At 35.8% G+C, this 21,987-nt stretch overlaps 3 protein-coding genes across 4 annotated transcripts; all 3 read left to right on the top strand.

Annotated features, from left to right (window-relative positions):
* The first annotated feature begins 66 nt into the window (after nt 1-66).
* On the top strand, nt 67-4,906 carry LOC100249966 (uncharacterized methyltransferase At2g41040, chloroplastic). Of its 2 annotated transcripts, none has more exons than XM_002268164.4 (8): nt 67-371; nt 1,600-1,700; nt 1,790-1,930; nt 2,006-2,087; nt 2,376-2,569; nt 2,709-2,820; nt 4,068-4,181; nt 4,658-4,906. In XM_002268164.4, the coding sequence occupies exons 1-8, from the start codon at nt 222-224 to the stop codon at nt 4,784-4,786; spliced, it is 1,023 nt and encodes a 340-aa protein (XP_002268200.1). In that variant the 5' UTR covers nt 67-221; the 3' UTR covers nt 4,787-4,906. The 2 variants fall into 2 exon arrangements, with proteins under 2 accessions (XP_002268200.1, XP_010656529.1); XM_010658227.3 differs by having other exon boundaries at nt 2,700-2,820.
* Nucleotides 4,907-8,641: 3,735 nt separating this feature from the next.
* On the top strand, nt 8,642-9,893 carry LOC100244833 (protein RGF1 INDUCIBLE TRANSCRIPTION FACTOR 1). Its single transcript, XM_002268273.4, has 4 exons — nt 8,642-8,703; nt 8,785-9,030; nt 9,135-9,275; nt 9,512-9,893. Exons 1-4 carry the CDS (start codon nt 8,695-8,697, stop codon nt 9,851-9,853), a joined length of 738 nt encoding a protein of 245 aa, XP_002268309.1. The 5' UTR covers nt 8,642-8,694; the 3' UTR covers nt 9,854-9,893.
* A 5,184-nt stretch (nt 9,894-15,077) lies between these two features.
* LOC100267143 (uncharacterized) lies at nt 15,078-21,328 on the top strand. Its single transcript, XM_002268381.4, has 9 exons — nt 15,078-15,626; nt 15,761-15,945; nt 16,931-17,112; nt 17,655-17,939; nt 18,032-18,090; nt 18,200-18,236; nt 18,384-18,455; nt 19,945-20,269; nt 20,811-21,328. The coding sequence occupies exons 1-9, from the start codon at nt 15,494-15,496 to the stop codon at nt 21,186-21,188; spliced, it is 1,656 nt and encodes a 551-aa protein (XP_002268417.1). The 5' UTR covers nt 15,078-15,493; the 3' UTR covers nt 21,189-21,328.
* Nucleotides 21,329-21,987: the final 659 nt, after the last annotated feature.

Raw genomic sequence — 21,987 nt, 5'->3', positions numbered from 1 at the left:
TTTATTTTTTAAAATAAAGAAATAATATTTTAATATTTATAAAAAATTAAAGATGCACCTTCATTTGTTCATTAATCATGGGTCCATGGGCGAAGCCACACACCATGGACAAAGTAGATGGTGCCAAATTTGCGAGATCATACCGTTTCCATCAGATTCTCGACTGAAACAATTCCACTAGCCAAACACAACACAAAAACGAAGAAGAGGAGGGTCTGAGTATGGCGATGGCTGCTTCATTTCTCCACCAACCCCTATTTCCAAAGTACCCTTTCCTTCTTCACAAATCCCAATTCATTTCTCGCCCCCAAATTTCCTCTCTGCCCTTCCCCTCGAGATTTCGAGCCAGCTCAGCAGTTGCTCTTGAACCGGTATTTTCCCCTCTTCTTTGTTTGGTTGCTGAGAAGTTCAAAGATAAGGGAAGAAAATTAGATTCTTATCCTCTTATAACCAAAATAGTGGTTTTTATTTTTCTTCTTTAAAAGTCAACGTGGCAAATGTGCTTGTTATTTGTACTGCTTATCTGGTTTGAATTTTAGTTTTAGTACTGTTGATTGGATTTGAAAACTCAGCATCCGACTCTTTGAACAGATTTAACGGGAAGATTCTTTTGGGGGGAAATTTCTTTGCTTTTGTTTGGTTGCTAAGAAATTTAGATAAAAAAAGAAAAAGAAAAAAGAAAATAAAGGTTTCTTTCTTTCATGGTTTGACTTCTTGGTTCCAAAATGAAAAGAAATGGCCTTATATAAGGCATGGTTGAATGTTAAATTTTGATTTTGATTCTCATCAACCAAATTGAACAATCAATATGTCTCCATTTATTTCATTTTCATGACAACATTTTCCCTCAGGGGATGACTCCATCATGTCCTATGCAAATATTTGGTGATATTTTGATCTTCAATGCTCTCAGGGGATGACTTTTTGGTTTTTGTTGGTTCAGAATGCCTTAAAGACTGAAGGAACATAAACTTAGAGAAAAATGACGGATAGAGATTGTGTAGGGAAATAGACGCCTGATTGACTAGGATGCACCACAACCAAAATTTGCTGGTACTACATTGGAGATAAGTTGGTAACCAGCAACAATCGAAACAACTTCGCCAAAATTTTGTACCCCTAAGATGGATATATGGGCTTACTTGGAAACATTTGAAAATCTCATATTCTATGGAGTAGATGTACAGAGCTGAATTGGTGTGGCTGATGTCCCATGGCTGGTATAAGGAACTGCAAATTATGTTGTACATCCACATGATAGCACTGCCAGTCGATGTTTCAGTAGGAAATAGGAATAAGCTACATAGTAACATAGACTTATAAAGAGGTGTTAGGCAGATACTATCCAAGATCGATCTTGGCTATCACAATTATGAAGTTTAAGGTATTTAAAAAGATTAAAACATCTGTTGCTTAACTCTAATTTTAGTTTTGTGGGTCAAGGCTGCAAACCATCTGTGTTGCAGAGTGTTGAACAAGTTTTGTAGCTAGTAAGTTATATGAAACAGATTTAGAATCATTTTTGTTCTATATTTGCTTCTCAGTTTTCCTCTTCCTTCCTAGTATCAAATCAGTGAGAGTAAAGATTTGAATTTTCAGGAATCAAGCCCTCAGCTGAATAATGATATGGATTTTGACTTGTTTTCATGTCCAGTGTGTTATGAACCGCTAATCAGAAAAGGCCCTCCAGGTCTTAACTTGTAAGTTGGAATGCCTGTAGAGATTGAATTATTTTCTGCTCTCAATTTGATCTGGCTAGGCCTTGTCTTAAGAACTACACAATCTGCAGGCCAGCAATCTACAGGTCTGGTTTCAAATGTAAGACTTGCAATAAGTCATATTCCAGCAAAGACATGTATCTGGATCTCACTATTACTGCTGGGTCAAAGGCCTACAATGAAGCTCAACCAGTTAGAACTGAGTTATTCCGGTAAGTATTTATTTCCAGATCAAATCATTTGAGGAAATGCACGTGTCTTACATCCAGTGCTTTCACTTTTATTAGGAGTCCACTTGTTTCATTTTTGTATGAAAGAGGCTGGCGTCAAAATTTTAACCTGAGGGGTTTCCCTGGTCCTGATGAGGAGGTTAGTCTTCTTTGGTATGTCTTCTCATTATAGAGGCTAGAATGGTTGAAGAACTTCATGGACTCATCCTAAAAGAATAAATTGTGATGGAAATAAGTTATCATATATTTTTTTTGAGTCGTCTCTCTGAACATGGAAAGATACTTTATCCTGAAAAATGAATTCGTGATTAACAAAATGGAAATAATCTGAAGTCATTTCTTTCTACTATTTGTGTGGAACTCTTTAAGTCCCAGACCTACTGGTTATGCTTCAGGCACTAATCACATAAAAGTTGACATTGTGCAGTTCAAAATGGCTCAAGAGTACTTTAAACCTGCAGCAGGTGGGCTTCTGGTAGATGTCAGCTGTGGGAGTGGCTTGTTTTCTCGAAAATTTGCAGAATCTGGGACCTATTCTGGAGTTGTTGCACTTGATTTTTCCGAAAATATGCTTCATCAATGTTATGATTTCATTAAGAAAGATAACCCTAGTTTAACGACGTAAGTTTCTCTTCCTGTCAGATAATTCAATCAGATCTGCTACCTTTTATCAGTATCTTTTTAAACTTCCTTTAGGGCTATCAATCCATTATAAGAAAGAGAGACGTTCCTGATCTATGTTTCACTGAAGAATGTGCAGTAATCTTGCTCTTGTTAGAGCAGATATTTCTAGGCTTCCCTTTTCATCAGGTTCAGTTGATGCTGTTCATGCCGGTGCAGCTTTGCATTGTTGGCCATCACCTTCTAATGCAGTAAGTGCTGTTTCTTCTCCAGTTTCTATTTAGCAAGTTCTAGAAAAGGGTGGTTGGTTACCCCATGGAAATTAAATCAGTTATTTTTATATTTTACGGTATTTGAAGTATGCTTTTGTAGCATTTAAATGACTCTATAAAATGGTATAATAGAAGGGATTTTTTATTATACTCTGAAGCAGGACTAGTTCTTTCCTCCCTTTTCTTTAATTCAGTTTTGCAAGTTGGAGGACCTTCATTGAATATTCTTTGACCTTAAGCTTGAAATCCACAAATAAACAACCCTTACCTAATAGTGAGCATATATGGCATGATTCTCATTGACATGATACCATACCATCTATTTTTTATTGGCTGCATGGATCTTGCTTTGTTGCTGCTCTTTGCCAGTGCCATGTCTTTTGCTTGTAGAAGGCTTCAAACTGGAGATAAATATTGTTCATCAGAGACACGTTAACCAACTAACCTATTGTGATCTTCAAATGGGTTAACATGTATCGAACTGTTCCTTGACCCATCTGAACATTATAAAAAATAAAAATAAAAATAGATAAATATATTAATAAAAACCTATCTTTCAATGTAGTAAATATATTTCCTGGTACTAGACATGTGAGATCTGAGAGAATGCTATCACTCTTATGAGGACTGTAAATATCAGAGCATGGAGATTGAAGCATATTTTTAACTATCTAAATGTCAGATGATAATGTTATAGGAGTTTTATATAGTTGACTTGTTTATGGCTTCCAGTTTGATTTTGGTAGAATCAATCTAGTACGACCATGAGAAATGTGCTATAAGCAGGAGATTCCACAATATATGAAAATTTTCAGCATATTTGTAATGAATGTGGTTTGATAAAGTCTGCTCTAGTCATTTGCCCCCCATACCCTTGGTTCATTCAGAATCTACGGCTGTGTTCTAGTAAGTGCATATTGATGCGATCATCTGCAAGGCTTTCAGAGGTCAATTTAGAGGTCCCACCTATCAGACTTAGGTTGATTCACTCTGATGCATTTCTTTTTATGTGGTCTGCAAAAATTTGGAAATATGATGGACTCAGTTTCTTGTTTGGTTTGTGTCCCTCTCAATGTGGCTCTCTTTTGTTTGTGGTGGATGTGATCCTGTCCTGAACTGTGAAATTTTGATAACTAGCTACCGTTTATTTATGCCACTCAATTGGGTGTGTATCTGCATCTAATGTCACCATGCAACTAGTGATCATATCATTTGATTTTTCTCAGGTTGCTGAAATCACTCGTATATTACGAAGTGGAGGTATCTTTGTAGGAACCACTTTTCTACGACCCATTTATACCAATTCCTCCATTCCTGCGATATTAAGGCCTTTCAGACAGGTAATGTTCATTCTTGTTCATTCTTTCTGCAGCTGTTCGTGCTTATGTTTTAGGATATTCTCCATAAGCAACAAATGTGTGCTTGTTGATCAAGGCCATGAAGATTTGGGCTAGTTTGATTCTAACCCTAGTGCCCTAGTTCAGAGTTCAATTAGTTGGCCAGGACCCAATAATAGTAAACGTGGGTTCCAAACTAAATATTGTTTGTAGTTTCCCGCAATGAAGAGAAAAACATCCAAAATTTTGGTGAACTCCTGTGGTTTTGGCGGATGAGTTCAGTTTAGAATCAATTTAGTAGTACTTTTAGAAATTTGACAAAATTTAAAAAACACTTCGAAAAAATTGAAAAATCACTTATAGTACTTCCGGGTGATTCACCTAAATACATTTTTAAAGAAAATATTTTCATTAAAAGCATTTAGAATAAGAATACGATCAAACACATTCTCAAATGCTAATTAATTTCTTTGTTACAGTCTATTCTTCAAACCTCCAACTATCTGACGGAGAAGGAGATTGAAGACCTGTGCAGATCATGCGCCCTTATCAACTACACAAGCACAATTCAGCAATCATTCATCATGTTTTCCGCACAGAAGGCTTGAAAATGTTATGTTATTAGTGAGAATTGATAATTTATTTTAATTAATTTAAAAATGTTTATATTTGAATTTATTTATTTTTTAAAATTATTATAATTATATTATCGAAATGGGGTTGTACCATATGAATTTTGTTTGAATAATTTGCCTGGATGGGATAAAAAATATAATAATAATTTGAATTAGTGGGTTGTGATATGTGAAAAGGGCCTGAGGAAAGGGCGCCTTCACGTGACCCATGGCCTTAAAAATAAGGGCATACAAGGGAGGGATGAGGGCACGTGGGGGAGTGGGAGTGGGGAGTGCCCCTTTGGCTCTCGCCCCCCTCGTGCGGCTCACACGCTGATCCCATGATTCCCATCCTCTGTTTGTTCTTTCCCTTCCCTGCCCTGCCCTGCCCTCTCCTGCAGTGAATGGGCCCTTTGACCGTTGACCACGGGCCCAACCACTTTGGATGTGGCAACGGGAATAAATTTTTTGTAAATGTCATTTGTCAGGGCCATTGGATCCCTTCCACGTGACCTTCATTCTTATAATACTACTTTTCCCTTCATGGGACCCTCTTTATCACGTGCCCTCGCCCCTACCCTTTTCTTTGATTTCTTTCTATAATTCTGTCTTCCCCCCATCTTTTTCAGATATTATATTACTTGCACACGTGCACCGTTTCGGTTTTCGATAACCCAACATTTGAATTTGATTTCTCTTGTAAGAGCTTGGTATAATAGAAGCCCCTGGATTACCAAATATGATACACTTAATTAATTGGCTTGTAAACTAAAAATTAATATTTCTATTTTAAAGAAAAAATTTCAAAAAAGAACACGAGTGACTGAGATGAGGACTCTTGGGTAGCTTATAAGGCCAAGGCCAAGCTATATTTTTTTACGAAATTACAAGGTTTTTTTTTTTTTGAATTAAAATATCCCAACAGAAGTTCCTGTGGCACGCCATTGCTATCATGTAATGGGAAGCAGGGTGGGTATAACTTGTGGATGAGGGTAGGAGAAAAGTCTCACTATCATTCATGTTTATGATCCAAGTTATGTCCATCTTCTGAAGGGCCGGTGGAAAGGAAATCGAGCGTACGTACTTCATTCCGTTCTTTAAAGGAGCGGATCCTTGTTCATCATTTCAATGATTTTTACACAGTGATTCTTGCCTTTGAATATCATAAATTAATAATAAGAAAAATTTACTTGATTATGTTAGAATTTAGGCACTAAATTAATGAGAGGTACTTAGGAACTAAGCAAACAATTAATTAGGTTTTTTTTTTTTTTTTTCTTCCTTTCTTTTTGAGTTTTTTTCCCAGAACTGCTGTGTTTGGTTGGGAAACTTTTGAGGAGTTTAGTGCAATGTGCATGGCAGCAAAAGTATTTGTTCTCGTATGCCCTTTTTTTTCCTACTTCTCTTTTCCCTTCTTTTTGACAGTGAACAAGATTTTACACATCAGTTTAGGATATGAACAAAGCATGCATTCGTACCTGCTGGTTTCTTTTATCATGTGATTTTACCTTTTGCAAATGAACTCACATTTTCTTCTTCATCTGGGATTGAAGCAACAGCATATCGATTGAGGAAAATCGTGAAGAGTAGTACATGAAATTCATGCAAACTCCATTGCAGTTGATTTCCTGTTGCAGTTGATTAAAGCCATAGAATCATACAAATCAATCTGAAGCTACTAAAGATTCTTACTATTAAAATCAAGGGCATTGTTGGGGCTGTAAGAACACCTTTTTTGGCCTAATTGCTATGTAATCATCTGATGGATTGAATATTACTCTACTAAGTTTCATACTACTTGTCATTTGCTTAACTGATGGAGCTGATTCCTGAAGGTATATAGAGCTAGCTAGCTAGCTAGCATAACTTAAAGTGCAGTAACATGGTCTGGCTGGTGACTGGATGAAGCAAACAAGCTGCAGCCTGAATGGAGGAGTGAAGGGTATCGAGGGAATATTATTAATAATATAACCTGTGTATGATAATTAATTTCATAGCATTCAAAACCCAAGATTAACTCTTGGTTAAAGCTTAGAGATGCAAACAGGCAAGGCCTCCTCAAAATTAGCACTCATAGGCTTATTAATGATGGGAATAGTTTTTGAGGGTATGGTAGTGCTGAATGAGTTGTTTTTGTCTGTCGATATTTGCAGCAAAACTGCATAATTTAAGCACAGTTTTTCATTAGTGGAGTAGTTGGTTGAATGTTGCCATGTTTCATTCCCCCAAAACCAGGTCTCCTCGGACATGTCCTGTTGCTTTATCGATCAAATGATGATAATTGCCAACTTATTATTGACCAGATTCAACGCAGACATATATTGTCAAAACCCGACATCTTATGGTGAAGAAAAAGTGCCAAACAAATCGTAAATGAAGGAACGTCGGGCAAAGTGGGCTGAATATGATGGTATGTAGGAGATTTCAATATCCTAGCTGCCCCCTAGTAGTACTCCTGCCTAACTAATTAACTTTTCCACTAATTAGAATAAAGGATGATCATTTGAATGTGGTAATGCATGGTGTAACTAAATGTGAATGGCACTTTTAGTTAGCTTTGGGTCATCGTTTATTTGACTTAGGAAATCAACAAAGATTAATGGATTAATTAATTAGATGAGTTTAACTCCTTGGGAGATTTGTGTCCGTGACCCAATTCTAACCCAGTTGCAGCTGTCAACCGGCATAACATTGTAAGCAAATCCTCTATCAAACTTCATTTCTTGAGTTGGGAACATATATCAAAAGCTTTCCCAGCAAACTCACAAGGGCGTGCACATTTATATGATTAATAGGAATTGTACTAGTAAGATTTTTTCCTTTTTTTTATTGAAATTGTCAATGTGAAGACTGAAAATTGGGTCATAACTTAGGTCGGTCGCCAACCCTTTGCAGGCACAAACTTTCGTCTTCTTAATAATATATTGATCTTCTTTTTATACTAGCTATATAGCTAGACATGTGTTCTATAGGCTTGCCTAGCTATAGCTTTGGACCCCTTAGAAACTTCTTTAAAAAAATTGCCCCATTCTCCCATATGCACTAAATTTTGGTTACTTTAGTTAGGACTTAGGAGTTGGACCAAATTACCAGTAAAGGAAAGGGTGCTCAATGGAAAACATCAATTCAAGATTTTCTGAGAAAATTACATAAACCACTGGCAATACCCCAAGCTTTATCAACTATACTTAGAGGAGGCATATATAATGAGTAGTGAAGAAAGTCCAAAAAGGGAAGTAGCGAAAAGTACTCATGGTATTTGGAGTCAAGTTTAGTAGATACTGCCAATAGTTGAGAGCTCAAAAATGTCTCCAATGGAGATGATCATTGTGTACCCATGACTGTTGCATGAACAAGAGAGCTGTATGAAGCTGTCACCACTTGAAGCGAATACAAGGGAGTATACAAACATAAAAATTAATTGAAGTATCTCAAAGTTCAAGACAAAGAGGCCAGCTCCACCACATTTCACCAACTAAGAGATGGGAATCAAATGAAAAAAATAACTGTGGAGAGGAAATTTTTACAATTAAGGGCAGCTCCTCCAAGGAGAGCTTAGTTGGTTTAGGGTTAACAGCTCTTGAGCCAAGGAGATTAGAAGAATTGTTTAAAGGGATTGTAGAGTATGGGAGACACGGAAACAGCGCCCACGTTCTCTTCATATCCTACTCCCTTTCTTTAATGCTTTCTCTCTCTCACCCTCTCTCTCCCTCTCTCTCCAAGCCCTACTTCTTGACAAAATGCCGTGTATCTTTCAATGAATAAATATATACCCTTACCTCTCTTGTGACCCTCCATAAATACTCTTATCTCCATACCCTACTCCCTCTCTATTGCTCTCTTCTGCATCACTTTCTCAATAACAACTCAAAGGAGTGACAGTCTTTCTTTCTTGTGTTGATATGATCATGGTATGCTCTCCCTCTTTCTACTCAATTTTTATTGGCTTTCCAGTACAGATGATTCATGGGTTGTTCTGTAATGGTTTATAGGGAATTCAGAAACCAGCATGGTTGGAAGCCCTCTACACCCAGAAATTCTTCGTGAGCTGCTCAATTCATGAAACTGCAAAGAAGAATGAGAAGAATATCCTTTGTTTGGATTGTTGCACCAGTATTTGCCCTCATTGCTTGCAGTTCCATCGCTTCCATAGGCTTGTTCAGGTTCGTCGTTATGTGTATCATGATGTTGTCAGATTGGAAGACCTCGAGAAGCTCATAGACTGCTCCAATGTTCAGGTTGGTGCAACCTGGAGAATTCCATATTCTGAATTCTCTCTTTGCATCTTGACACTTGTTGTCTTTAATATATATCCTTCTGACATAGCTGAAATTTCATTTAGGCCTATACTATTAATAGCGCAAAAGTGGTGTTCATCAAGAAACGACCTCAGAATAGGCAGTTTAAAGGGTCTGGAAACTATTGTACTTCCTGTGACAGGAGCCTCCAAGAACCTTATATCCACTGCTCTCTTGGCTGCAAGGTAGCATCCTCTTCATAATTTCTTTGTAGTTTGATAATCATTTCATTTGAAAGAACCTCCAAATATAACTGCACTTCCTTTCATAATTGAATTCAATTGTCGAATTATTGCATTCAGTCAACTTGAATTTTGGTCCATGATATTGTATTTCTACATATCATAATACAGAAGGGGGGAGAAAAGGCCTGTTGATGATGACGAGATTTTGATCTTTTCTTCATGATCTTAATTATCAGGTGGACTTTTTGCTGAAACACAACAAGGACCTCTCCCCATACTTGAGGACATGCCACTCTCTACAACTCAGTCCAGACTTCTTGGTCCCTCCAGACATGGGAGAGGATGAGATGACCAATGAGACACCCCACTCGACGATCGTGGACTGCGATGAGCCAATGAGCTCGTCTTCGGGCTCTTCCGGTTCGGAGAACATGAGCATGATGTGCACTGAGATAGTCCGAAAGAAGCGGAGTGGACTGTATGTGTGTGGAAGATCAGCTAGTAAGGTTTCAGAAGAGGACATGGCTACAAGCATGAGTAGAAGAAAAGGCATTCCTCATAGATCTCCTATGTGTTAGCCAAAGAAAATAAATTAATCAAGGAGAACAAAAATTGAAAGAAAAAAAAAACAAGCTTCTACTACTTGAGTTTTTTTTTTTTTTTTTGTTGAGATTTTGACTGACCCTAGCTTCTTCAACAGCTCTCTTTCTCTAAGGTTCTCTTCAGGGTTTTAAGTTAATTATTCAGTTGGTCGGGAGTTTTGTCTTAATGGCATCACGTGATTCCCAATTCCAAGTTATGGTTTTGTACATTTTTCTAAGGTTTTCATATCATAATGATATTAATTTAAGTCATGATCATCTTGGACGGCCTCCATCTCCCTCCCTTCATGCCTTCCACTTGATTCCCATGAACTTCTCAATGCATCTCTATCTTCCCAGAATCGATTTTCTAAACATTAAATCAAACAAGTCATTTGAAAAACATATATTATAAACCTAATTGAACCGCAAATTTTGAATTTTGCAGACGATGAAGTAACCTTCTGCACATAAGAATATAATGAAGAAAGGCATGGAAGCTCCATGGGAAAAAAAAAGGATTATTAAACACTGTAATCTTTGTCACCCCTCACATGGTGGAGCCTGGAGGTCCCAAAAGAAGTAAAAATCTTGGAAGGAAGGAGGGGTTTCCTTTGACTTTGACCGTAAGAGACACCACCTTCATTCAGTGATCTTATAGCAAAATAATTTTTGACCAGTCAAAACCTACCACGCTTAACAAGTTAACACTGACAACTGGACTTAATGAAATGGGAAAAGGGCATCATGATGTTTGTAAAGCAGGCGAGTCTGTGAAGCAATTTCTTCATCATTTCATCCCTCCTCATTTAATTTGGGTTTCCAAAGCTTGTTAATGATGAGATGAGGACATGATTCTGATGCATTAGAATTAATGACGTGGCAGATTTCATATTCTGAAATTCACCCAAATTCGTGATTTTTGTATTTGATTTTATTTATTAATTACACGTGACCTTATGGGGATATTTTGAAAAAAAAAAAAAAAAAGCCAATCAAACCTAAAATTTAGGAGATAATCAAGAATACATTAAAGAAAATGATGAACGAAATGTTGACTTGTAAGTCATGATCGTATGATTCTTTCTGTCATGTCATGGCTGTGGAAAAAAAAATTTAAAGGAAAAAAAAAAAAACAGTTGGGTAAATATTTTTATCAAATTTCTTGTTTGATATGAGTTGAAAACTTCACTAATAAGGTGTCGTTTGCATATTCTTCTATTTTTTACTATATTTAAACTAAAGGTAAAAAACATGTTACAAGGAAAATGAAAAACTTGATATTGGGCCAGGTTATCCTAGTTAAGAACCCAAGAAAATAAAATTTAAGGCCCAACCAGCAAACTTGAGCCCAATAATTCAATCAACAATTTTGCGATCTCATGGGCTTAATTTAAACAGTTTTAAGCCCAAAATACTGGGCTCCTGGACTGGCCTCATAAATATGTAACGAGTTTAACATGCATAAATGGATGAATTTTCGACCCTTTCACTCACAGTTGGGACTCAAAGAGAGAGTTTAATTTGAGCTCAAAAATTAAAGTCATCGCCCACTGATTATGAGGATAACGGGTAAAGATTAGAGGTCCATTAGAGCCAAAAACTGTCATTGTCTTTACTCTTCCTTGAAGATTTGTGATCAGGGGCCAAAATCTGGGGTTGAAAAAATGAAGCAAATTGTTGATGCACTCAAGATATTCAACGGCAGGGGCCCCAATTTATGACAAGTTTTTATTAGTGATTTGAATAGCTTTGATGCGCGTCTCTTGCCCTTATAATTAGCCGTTGAAGAAGCAACAAGATTGAAGGGCTCCCCCAGTTCATTGTCACATTCAAATCATTAGCTCAAGAAAAGAAACCAACCCACCCCCTCTTTTTCATGGATAAGAATTTTTGAAATTATTTTAATTTTAAATATTTTTTTAATTAAGTATTTGAATTGAAATTATCCCTTTAAAAAATGGGTTCTAAAATTGTTATATTTTCTACCAATTATTTATCAAAAATAAAATGAAATTTGAGTTATGCACCGACTCAGACGCGCCTGTAAGTTTCAAACATCCTTTTAGTTGTAGGTAAAGTGTATGTCCATCATTTTCAAACTTGGGTTGGAACCAAAACTTAAGCCCACATATCATAATCTCAGATATCATCTTGCATCTTTGATGAGGCACTTGGAACCAAACCTTTGGACCCTAATCAATATCACATTCAATATTTTTACCAAAGTTGGGGCCTAATGTCTTTTAAATTGGGCATCTTTTCCCAATTGTAGGCCCCATCGTATGCTTTTTTTTTCTTTTTCCTTTTTTCTTTCTTCTTTTTGGTTTTTAGTCTTTACTAAGCATCCTATTCTAATTCTATACTTTCTCCTTTCGGGAATTAAGCTAACCACTCCATATTCTCCTTGAAAAATTAAATCACCACTTACTCCAAAAAGCTTGATTCAATTTTATTATACTTTACTTAAAATATCGGGGATTAAGTTGTCCCATCAGCTCATGGGATCGTTTAACTCTTTTATATTTAGAATTTCATTTTTGAAATAATGTAGTCTTAATTGATAATGTTTTTTTTAAGAGTTTCATTATTATAATTTCTTTTATTTCTTCTAGTGGTAGATTGTTAAACCATCTTAAAAATATTATATTTTGTTTATTTTTCTGTTATTTATGGTTAATAATATTAAATCTTAAAATATAATTTTTAATAAATTGCTCCAACACTAATTTTGAAAAATAAGAGAAAAAAAAAAAACAATCATAGGAGACAGGATCAATGCACGTGAAGACATGATTGCACATCATTGAGTATTTGTGGGCAAATGCAGCATCTTGAATTTATTTATTTATTTATTTTTGGGTTTTAATTTTTAAAATAAGAGAATGAACAGCTGTGATATGGGTGGGAGCAACTTCTTTCGGAGTAGTCAAAAGAGGGACTATTTCCTATGCAGTTTGTAAGAGCTCTGCTTTTCAGAATTTGGACCCCCTTGCAGTCCGCTCACTTCTGACTCCCATTGTCCTATTAGTTAGTCATTTTCAAATCTCAACACCATTACAATGCCACGTTGTCACCCACATGCCAATGCCTCCTCTCCACCTCAACCACCAGTTATCTCATCCTCTAAATACTCATTTAAAAAAAAAAATAAAAATAAAAATAAAGTCTGATTATGAATTAAAATAGAAGCAGGTAAAGGTGATTAAAGAAAGGCAAGGAGATTATAAAAGTGAGTTGGCAGATGTCTACGAATGTAAAACCAGTGACGGCGCAATTCAAATTATAGTTTGGAACCTGTGTGAAGTATAGAGGGAGGTTTCGAGGGTTTGTTTATAAAAATTTGCCAGCTGTACACAAGGACAGGTTCATGGTCACGGTCATCCCTAATAATTAAGTAATCATTTTGTAGACTAATGTTGGATTAGCAACCTTGTGTACCGGACCTAAGCTTTTTCCAGCCATTTGGCGTCTCTTCGATTAAGATTACGCCCCATGGTATGAAAAAAAAAAAAAAAAGATATAGTTTGAATATATAAAAAGTATGGTATAATTTGATGGGTCTATGGGAATAGTTTACGTAGATCCAAAGGAGCGAGAAAGGCACGCGGAGACACCACAGAGCAGGAACATGGGGAGGCGGACACGATGGTTTGTCAGAATTGTAAAAAATTGACAGGTGGCTGACACTTTCAATTACAAAACGACACATTCTCACGTTTTCACACAAATCCTCCACCCCAAATTTCCTCCTCTCCCTTCTGGGCCTTCTCTCTCTTGCTTAAACCGTGACAACTTTTTGAGTGTGGCTTTTAAGTTTACAAATGTAGGCGTGAACTTAAAGTATTGGAACTTGGGCTGCCTCATAGGAAGAGGCTATTATTTAAGGGCATGTTTGCCTAGAACTGTTTTACATGTAAAATAATTAAAAATAAAATAATAGATATAAAAAAATTTAAATATATTTTAAAATATTAAAAACAAGTTAAAAATATTTTAAAATTATTAAAAGACTTTTATTCTATAAATATTAGAGAAAATAATTATCAAATAGAGCTTAAGTGTTGTCTTAAAAAAAAACGTTAATCACACAAATTTCTAATTCAATTTGCTTATTATTAAAATTTAAAGTTGAAATGTCTAAAGTGAGATTTTTTTTAAATATTATTTTTCAAAAATAATTATATATAAAATAACTACAAAAATAAACGAATTTAGTTGTTATATTAAAATATGAATTATTTTTTCATATTGAATTTATTTTCTGGAAAAATTATTTCATTTTTATATTAAACTCATATTTTAAAAAATAAATTCATTTTTTTTTAAATTCAAACTAATCCTTTTTTAAAAACAAATTTATCTTTTTACATGCAAATGATAATTTTTAAAAGATGAGCTCTATTTCTAAAAAATCACTTATTTTTTATTTTAATTTTTCAGTTTTTTTTTAAATTCCAAATAAATTATTTAATATAATTGTATAAGAATGCAATCATGGAGGATAAAAATTTTGACATATAAAAATATCTTAAAAATAGAATTTTTTTTTTTTGAAATTTGTCTTGGGACAGCTTCATTACACGTCATCATCATGCTTCCTCAAAAAAATCTCACCCCCAGAACCCCATATCCAGAACTGTATGGACCAAAATGCCCCGCAACAAAATGATTCAGATTCAAAAAGGAAATTACTGCTTTATGTGGAAGGTCTAAACAATCCTTGTGTAGTTGTCAAGCTGTCACTGGGAATTCTAAAATGGTTTGGAATTAGTGAATTATTACGTCCACCCAAGGTGACACCTGTAAATACTATACAATTTTTTTATATTTTTTTTGGGGGCCTTTTCTGATTAAAAATAAATAAATAAATCAAAATTTAAGGCATTATTTTCACCTAATTTTCCACTTTTGGTCTTGGTTGATAATTGTGCGTTTGTGCCACACTCTATGGTCAAAAGGAAACTGACGTGACAAGGCGTACAATTATTGCCACGTCACAATGATGATAATAATAAAACGTGGAGGAACGTGAAATTAAGTAAATAAAATCACAAGAAAAATAAAAATAAATTAAAATATAAAAACAGTATCGAACATGACCATGATGGCCCAAAACCAAATCCATTCTTGGGTTGTCGTTCGGTAGGAGGACAAGGACGTAATTTGAAACCCAAACAGCCCTTCTTCAGCTTGAAGCCTTCGGAAGGACTGCTAAAAGATATTGTTACAATTATTGTTATTTTTTAAAAATATTTTGTTAATTTCCAAAGCATTATTGAGGATATAATTTGGTATTTGCCGAAAGGGTAGTTTTGTAATTTCGAAGTCAGTAATGCCGTGTTGCAGACCTTGGAATCGGAGTCGTAACTTCACTAAAGAGTTTAGGGAGGGGGAATTAGTTAACTTAATTAGTGGATTAATTTGTGGTAGAGAGAGAGAGAGGGGTGTTTTTGTCATTTAAAAAAGATGGAATACCGACAAAGTATAGAGGCCGAAATGGTAATGGGTTGAGATAAGCGCAAAAGACGAAAAGCCGAGGATCTCAGCTTCGTAAAATAGTAATAAATCTCCTCTTCTTCTCTCTCAAAGCAGACCGGAGGGGAGCCTGCTGTATCAGAGCGAGAGATAAGCATCATGCTATATCTGAGATCTTACTCTGCTTTTCTTCTTCTTCTTCTTCCCTTTTGTATATTCATAGCTTCTACTTCCTTCACATTCTCCCATGGAAGTTCTCAACTGCACCATCCCCAGCCTTTACGTGTTCAAGGTATTTCTTTTCTTTTATTTTTCCCTGCTTTTTCTGAACGCAAGTTTTTTTTCTTTTTTTTTTCGTTCTGGAACTAGGTTTTCTGAATTTTTTATTTTTTGGGTGATTTTTGGGGGTTTTTTTGGGTGGTGTAGAGGTGTTTGGAGGGCGGGAAAATGGTGGGTTGGTTCCATGGAAGACAAGGAGGTCTCTTGCAGAAGGGAGCGGGGACAACTCGTCTCTGATACTGGCTGCCAAAAGAACTCACAGGAAAGACCCTTCCGATGGGTTCAGCTACTACACTGGTGGGTGGAATATCAGTAATGGCCATTACTGGGCTGTAAGTTTTTCTAAACCTTTGGTTGATTTTCCTTATCTGGTTATTCTTCTCTCTTTCTCTCTCTCTTCTTCTTTTTTTATTTTATCTTTTTGTAAATATCTTTTACCCGTTGTTTCACCTGGGTTTTGCATTTTTGGTACTGGGTTGTAGTTTTCTGTAATGAATATAACGTATTTTGTCATCCGTTTTGCTTAATTTCTTCAGGAATATGAATTAATATACGGAAATTTATCGCTATGTTTGTCCAGGAAATCACCAACGAAAGAAAAAAAAATGAGGAAAAAGATTTTCTCTGGCTTTAGTATGAAAAAGAGGAAAGAAAATATACTATTATTGGAGTTAGATAGTAACTTATGCATTTTTTTTAAAGAAAATAAAATATTTTTTCTTTTCTTTTCTCTCTCACATTTTACCTTGTTGAACATTGACATAGCCTTTCCGTTCTGGTATTAAAGTAAAAGCAGAAATGTGGAAAATAGGCACGTAGAAACGAATTTTTAAATGTGAAAATGCATTCTTGTCCAAATTCACCAGCTTTTTGATAGAATATATTTATTCTAATCTCTTTAAACCCTTTCTTAATTCCTTTCCTTACAGATCTGTTGGTTCCAGATATGGGAGTTTGCTGGTTCCAACTTCTAATTTGCTTCCCTTTTTTTCCCTCCAATTCCTCCCTTATAAACATATTGTAAATCTTTGTGGTGAAGTATGAGGTCCTATAATCCATTAACAAATTCTTTTATCTTCAAAATTGCTTTTCTCATGTGATAATGTGATTAGTTTTAATAGTCTGTAAGAATTTCAATTCATGACCCTGGGTATTGGACTTTCTTAGGCTCTGTTTGGGCTTTCTTATCATTGTTTAACTTATTGTGCTGCTTGTCTTGGTCAATTTAATTTTTGTTGCTGCTGCTGCTGTTATCATCATTGTTATAAATATTATTATTATCGTCTCATTTTCATTCTGGGTAATGTTTGAATGCAGTCTGTGAGTTACACTGCAGTTCCCTTTTTCGTCCTTGGTGGAATCTGGTTTGTGCTCTTTGGGCTATGCTTGTCCCTCATCTGTCTCTGTTATTGCTGTTGTAGACGAGAACCTTATGGCTATTCTCGAACGGCCTATGCACTCTCTCTTATTTTGCTCATACTTTTCACCATTGCTGCCATGTAATTCTCTCTGCTTTCTCTCTCTGCACCCACCCAAAACATCTATTTCTTTTGCTTATGCTTGTGCATTGTCTAACGTTGATTGACTACCTTTTGCTCCGAATCTGAAGCTTTTAAACAATGAGCCAGAAAATATGTATCTATATCTATGTACATAAAAAACTAGCATTCCCTCATCTGCACCCCCTTTCCATTCATTGCATGTGGAGAAGTAAATAGAGGGAATGCCAATAAATGAACAACTGGGGCACAAAGGAATACATGTACATATGCTTGAAGTCTAGACTTCTAAGAACTCGAGGTTAGAAATCTAGAGTTCTGAATACCAAGTAATAGATTCCAAGCAAAAGAATGGAATTTTGTTATCAGGACAACTCATATTTGATATATGACATCAGCATTTTCTTATTTTGGATATATGGAATTATTCTTACAATATACACAGCTGTTACAGAAGCATAAGGATTGGACAGAATTGGATGTGTCTTGATGCTTGTTTTTCTTGATCACTGTTGACTCTCTCACTATATTTATGATTGCAGAATTGGATGTGTTGTTCTGTACACTGGTCAGGGAAAGTTTCATGGCAGTACAACAAGCACACTGGGATATGTGGTGGATCAGGCAGAAACAACTTCTGAAAACCTTAAGAATGTGTCAGAATATCTCTCTGCAGCTAAGCGAATTGGAATAGGTTCTAGTTTTCTGCCTGCAAATGTCCAGACCAACATTGATCATGCTGAAACAAAGATTAATGCTTCTGCTACCACTCTTGACACTAAGACTCAAAAGAACTCAAAAGACATACAGGATCTCTTGGATGCTGTGTAATTACAAGCTCTTATGATTTTTTTAGTGGTTTATAATGCAGTAGGAAGATATTCTGATCATCAAGTTTACCTTTTATTATGCGCTGCAGGAGGTTGGCTCTTATTGTTCTTGCCGCTGTCATGCTTCTTTTGGTATTTCTTGGGTTTTGTAAGTCTGTTATTTCTTGTATCTAATTTAGCAAAGTCTAAAAAATCTGACCTGTCATCCTTATATCTCGTTTTCTTTTAACATTATTTTTGTTGATTACTGGTTGCAGTATTTTCCATTCTGGGATTGCAGTGTCTTGTATACTTGTAAGTTTTGTTTAGTTCTCAAGTTCTCAAGTTGTTGCTATTCATAATCCGTCCTAAATTACTTAGTTTTGATGGCACTTCCCTTTTTCTTTTTGTGTTCATCTTTGCTTAAAAAAAATATATACTTGAATGATTAATGTGCTGCAGTTTAGTGATCATTGGGTGGATTCTTGTTACGAGCACATTTATTTTGTGTGGCATATTTCTCCTCCTCCACAAGTAAGTCCTGATAGGTTATTATTTCTATCATTGTTGTAGCCTCTTACCTCAGCATTCATGTATTTGGTTCTCTGTCAATGGCTGCTATTAGCATGTGTTATGGTTCTGATGGAGATATTTTGTGTTTCATATTAAGTTTTAATATATAGCATAGTGCAACTGTTCTGTAAGTTTCTAATCATTTTTCAATATTAACTTGGAGATATGCTATGGTTCCTGTTGAGCCGCAAATTACTAAGATGTGTCAATTACTCTACATTTCTTTAAACTGTTAACATGATAAATGTTTCCCGATGGTTCTGTTTTCAATTTTTTTTTCTCATTGTAGAGAAACTGCCAACTATTTGTGTGATTATGTTCATCCCTCTCATGACTTCAATGATTTTGATGTCAATTTCTACTTCCAGCCATAAAATATAATGAGATTCATGGTTAAAGCAAATCTAATGCAAATGACCAAATGATTTATCTTAAAACTATTTTTTGATTCCTATTGAGGTTGTATTAGAACATAAATAAGATACAAATCTAAAAAATGAAGTTAAAAAACTTTGTATAGCTAGTCCCCATTGCTTGAGAATTTGAAGCAGGATTGAGGTAACTTTGAAGAAGGATTTCACACAAGCTTTCTACTTTTCTTTAGCTGGTGCACATTGTTAAATTCTCAAATGGCTGTTTATTGAATTTTTTTTGAGAACCAATTGCATCCTTTGGTAGCAGTCCTTGTTCAGTTTTAATCTACTGAGAAATATAGGACCCTTCCTACATATGGACTGACAACACCTCTAGCCACATCATAATATGTCAATATGGGACTTGGGCAAGTCACATTTGGTATTCTTAGTAGCCACTCTGAACATTGAATCACTCAGATCCTTCCTGCATATCCCGATCAATTCATAAACTCTGTGAGCAAGTTCACAAATAGTTTATGCTACTTGTGTTATTCTGAAATAAAATTTGAGAGTAATGTGGCATTAGTTTGATTACAAAGTTTAGGGTGTTCAAAATGATGCTATAACTTGCTTGACTTCTAACACACTACCCATTCTTCAACTGTTTTTGTGGTTCTTTGATTAAGCCTTATTCTACCCATTATTTAACTTGATGTTAAATATTTTTAAATGTTCTTTGCTGGCCTGTGATTGGTTCATCACTTCCATTTTGTCCTCTCATAGAAAAATGCTGCAATATGCCATTCAATATCCTAATCCTAAAAATTATGATAGTGTTTTGAATTACTAAAAATCTTAATGCATAAGAGTTGTAACAAGTTATTAAACAAATGTCAAGTACTTGATATGTCATTATTTAAAAAGAGAAAAAGGTTGTCATGTAACTTGGCTGGATCTGAACTGCATACATGTTAGAAGTGATAATGATTTTGGATGCTGTTTCTTTTGTAATGTTTGATGATTCAATTTGTTGGTTTAACTTCTGTACTTGACCTATAATCTTTAAATCTGACTTGTTTTCCTTCACATACCAGTGTGGTGGCAGACACATGTGTTGCAATGGATGAATGGGTACAGAACCCCACTGCCCGTACAGCTTTAGATGATATATTGCCATGTGTGGACAATGCAACTGCTCAGGAAACCTTGTTGCGAACTAAGGATGTTACCTACCAACTTGTCACCGTGGTTAATACTGTCATCACCAATGTCAGCAATATTAACTTTGCACCCAACTTTGTTCCTTTGTATTTCAATCAATCTGGTCCATTGGTTCCAGTTCTCTGCAACCCGTTTAATGCTGATCTCACAGCTAGGCAATGTTCAGCTGGTGAAGTGGACTTGGACAATGCAACACAGGTAAATATCAATGGTGCACAAAACAAAGGCAGAGTTGCCTAGAAGGAATTCACAGGCAGTATACAGTAAGATTGGGGCACCTAGGAGAGCCTAGCAAAGCAGAAAGCTTTTCTGCAGTTCCATTTATAGCTAAAACTCATTTTTTGAAATTTTACCTAGGTGTCATGTTCTAGTTTAAATCATTTTGACAATTCACCTTCAATCAGCAATCCAGAAAATCTCTCATTAATAGCCAAGATTATAAACTGCCAGTAATTTTCAATATGATTTTAGAAGCATATTCTCCCTGTTGGCCTTTTCTTTAGGTCTTATGATTTTATTATGTGTGATGATGATTTTCTGGGATTTTAATATTGTAGAGGATTATAGTTTGTACTTGATATAACAGTCCTACTAAGTTTTTGGAATGGCTATTGGTCTTCTCTGGTGGTTTGAAACATACCTTTACCTCATCAGTCATCTCTACCATAGTTTTCCCAATATGAATGTTATCTGAGATTTCAGAATACGACTAATTTATCTGAATATCTGTTTCAAGCAGGTGTGGAGCAACTATGTCTGTCAGGTATCTGCATCTGGAATATGTACCACTCCTGGTCGACTGACCCCCTCCTACTATAATCAAATGGCGGCTGCAGTGAACATCAGCTATGGTTTGTATCATTATGGTCCATACTTGGTTGATCTCCAAGACTGCACTTTTGTGAGGCAAACATTCACTGTTATCAGTGATGATCATTGTCCTGAGTTGCGGAAATATAGTAAATGGATATACACTGGGTTAGTAATGGTATCTGTTGCTGTAATGATGTCATTAATCTTCTGGGTAATCTATGCAAGAGAGCGACGACATCGTGTCTATACCAAGACGCATATGCCTAGAAACTATGGAGCTCCATATGAAGAGAAGGCTCCATAGAGATTTTCTAGTTTAGTTCTTCGCATTAGATAGTGTAGTTTCTTTAATGTATATTTGAGTGGTATACTTCTAAGTTTCTGTACATTAGAGTAGTTACGTTTAATGCCAGCTATGATATTTGTCATGTTTTCAGCTTTCAACCTTCTTGATGCCCCTCTGGTGCTCCACTTCTATGAATTACGTGAATGCTTGCTTCCTTCAGTTACAACTTTAATGGAAAGTTAATTGGAATGGACCTTGATCTAGAAGCTAATTAGGTTCATTTTGAGAAGCCTTTTGTGATCACCATCTTAAGGAAATCATTACTGGCTAGTGGCTGGCAAAATGCTTGAAAGTTACTAAAGATGAAAAGTACTTGAAAGAGGAAACCATTATTGTTGACAGGCTATTTCATAAAAAATGTTCTGACCAAAAAGGAAAAAAGTCCTAAAGGATGCTCCCCTCCTGATCATGTGCCGTGATGAGGGTTGTGTTGGGACGAACTTTTTGATGAGACACTGGTCAGAATAGCATCAAAGGGTCAGCCGAGGCGACCTGCAAAAGGAGTTCCTGAGGATCTCTCAGAAAGTCCCCTCGGACGGTTGAGGCAGTTGGTTGCTTGACCAGGAGGGGTGTTTCAAAGAAAGGTTCTATGTGTCCGTGCCTGCTCCTCCTAAGCACTGTATCTAATGGTGGGCTCATGGCGTGAGTGACCGACAAGGCGCTATATGTCGATAGCCCACGAGCTATACCTGCCCCATTGTACGAGCTTGGCTTGGCGCGTGCTTCTTATGTCGTCTGTCGATTTGATAGCATGACA

This window comes from Vitis vinifera, chromosome 11 (assembly GCF_030704535.1).
Source record: "Vitis vinifera cultivar Pinot Noir 40024 chromosome 11, ASM3070453v1".
NCBI lineage: Eukaryota > Viridiplantae > Streptophyta > Magnoliopsida > Vitales > Vitaceae > Vitis > Vitis vinifera.
The sequence above is the reverse complement of the archived record's forward strand: the minus strand, read 5'-3'. Positions and strand labels throughout refer to the sequence as shown.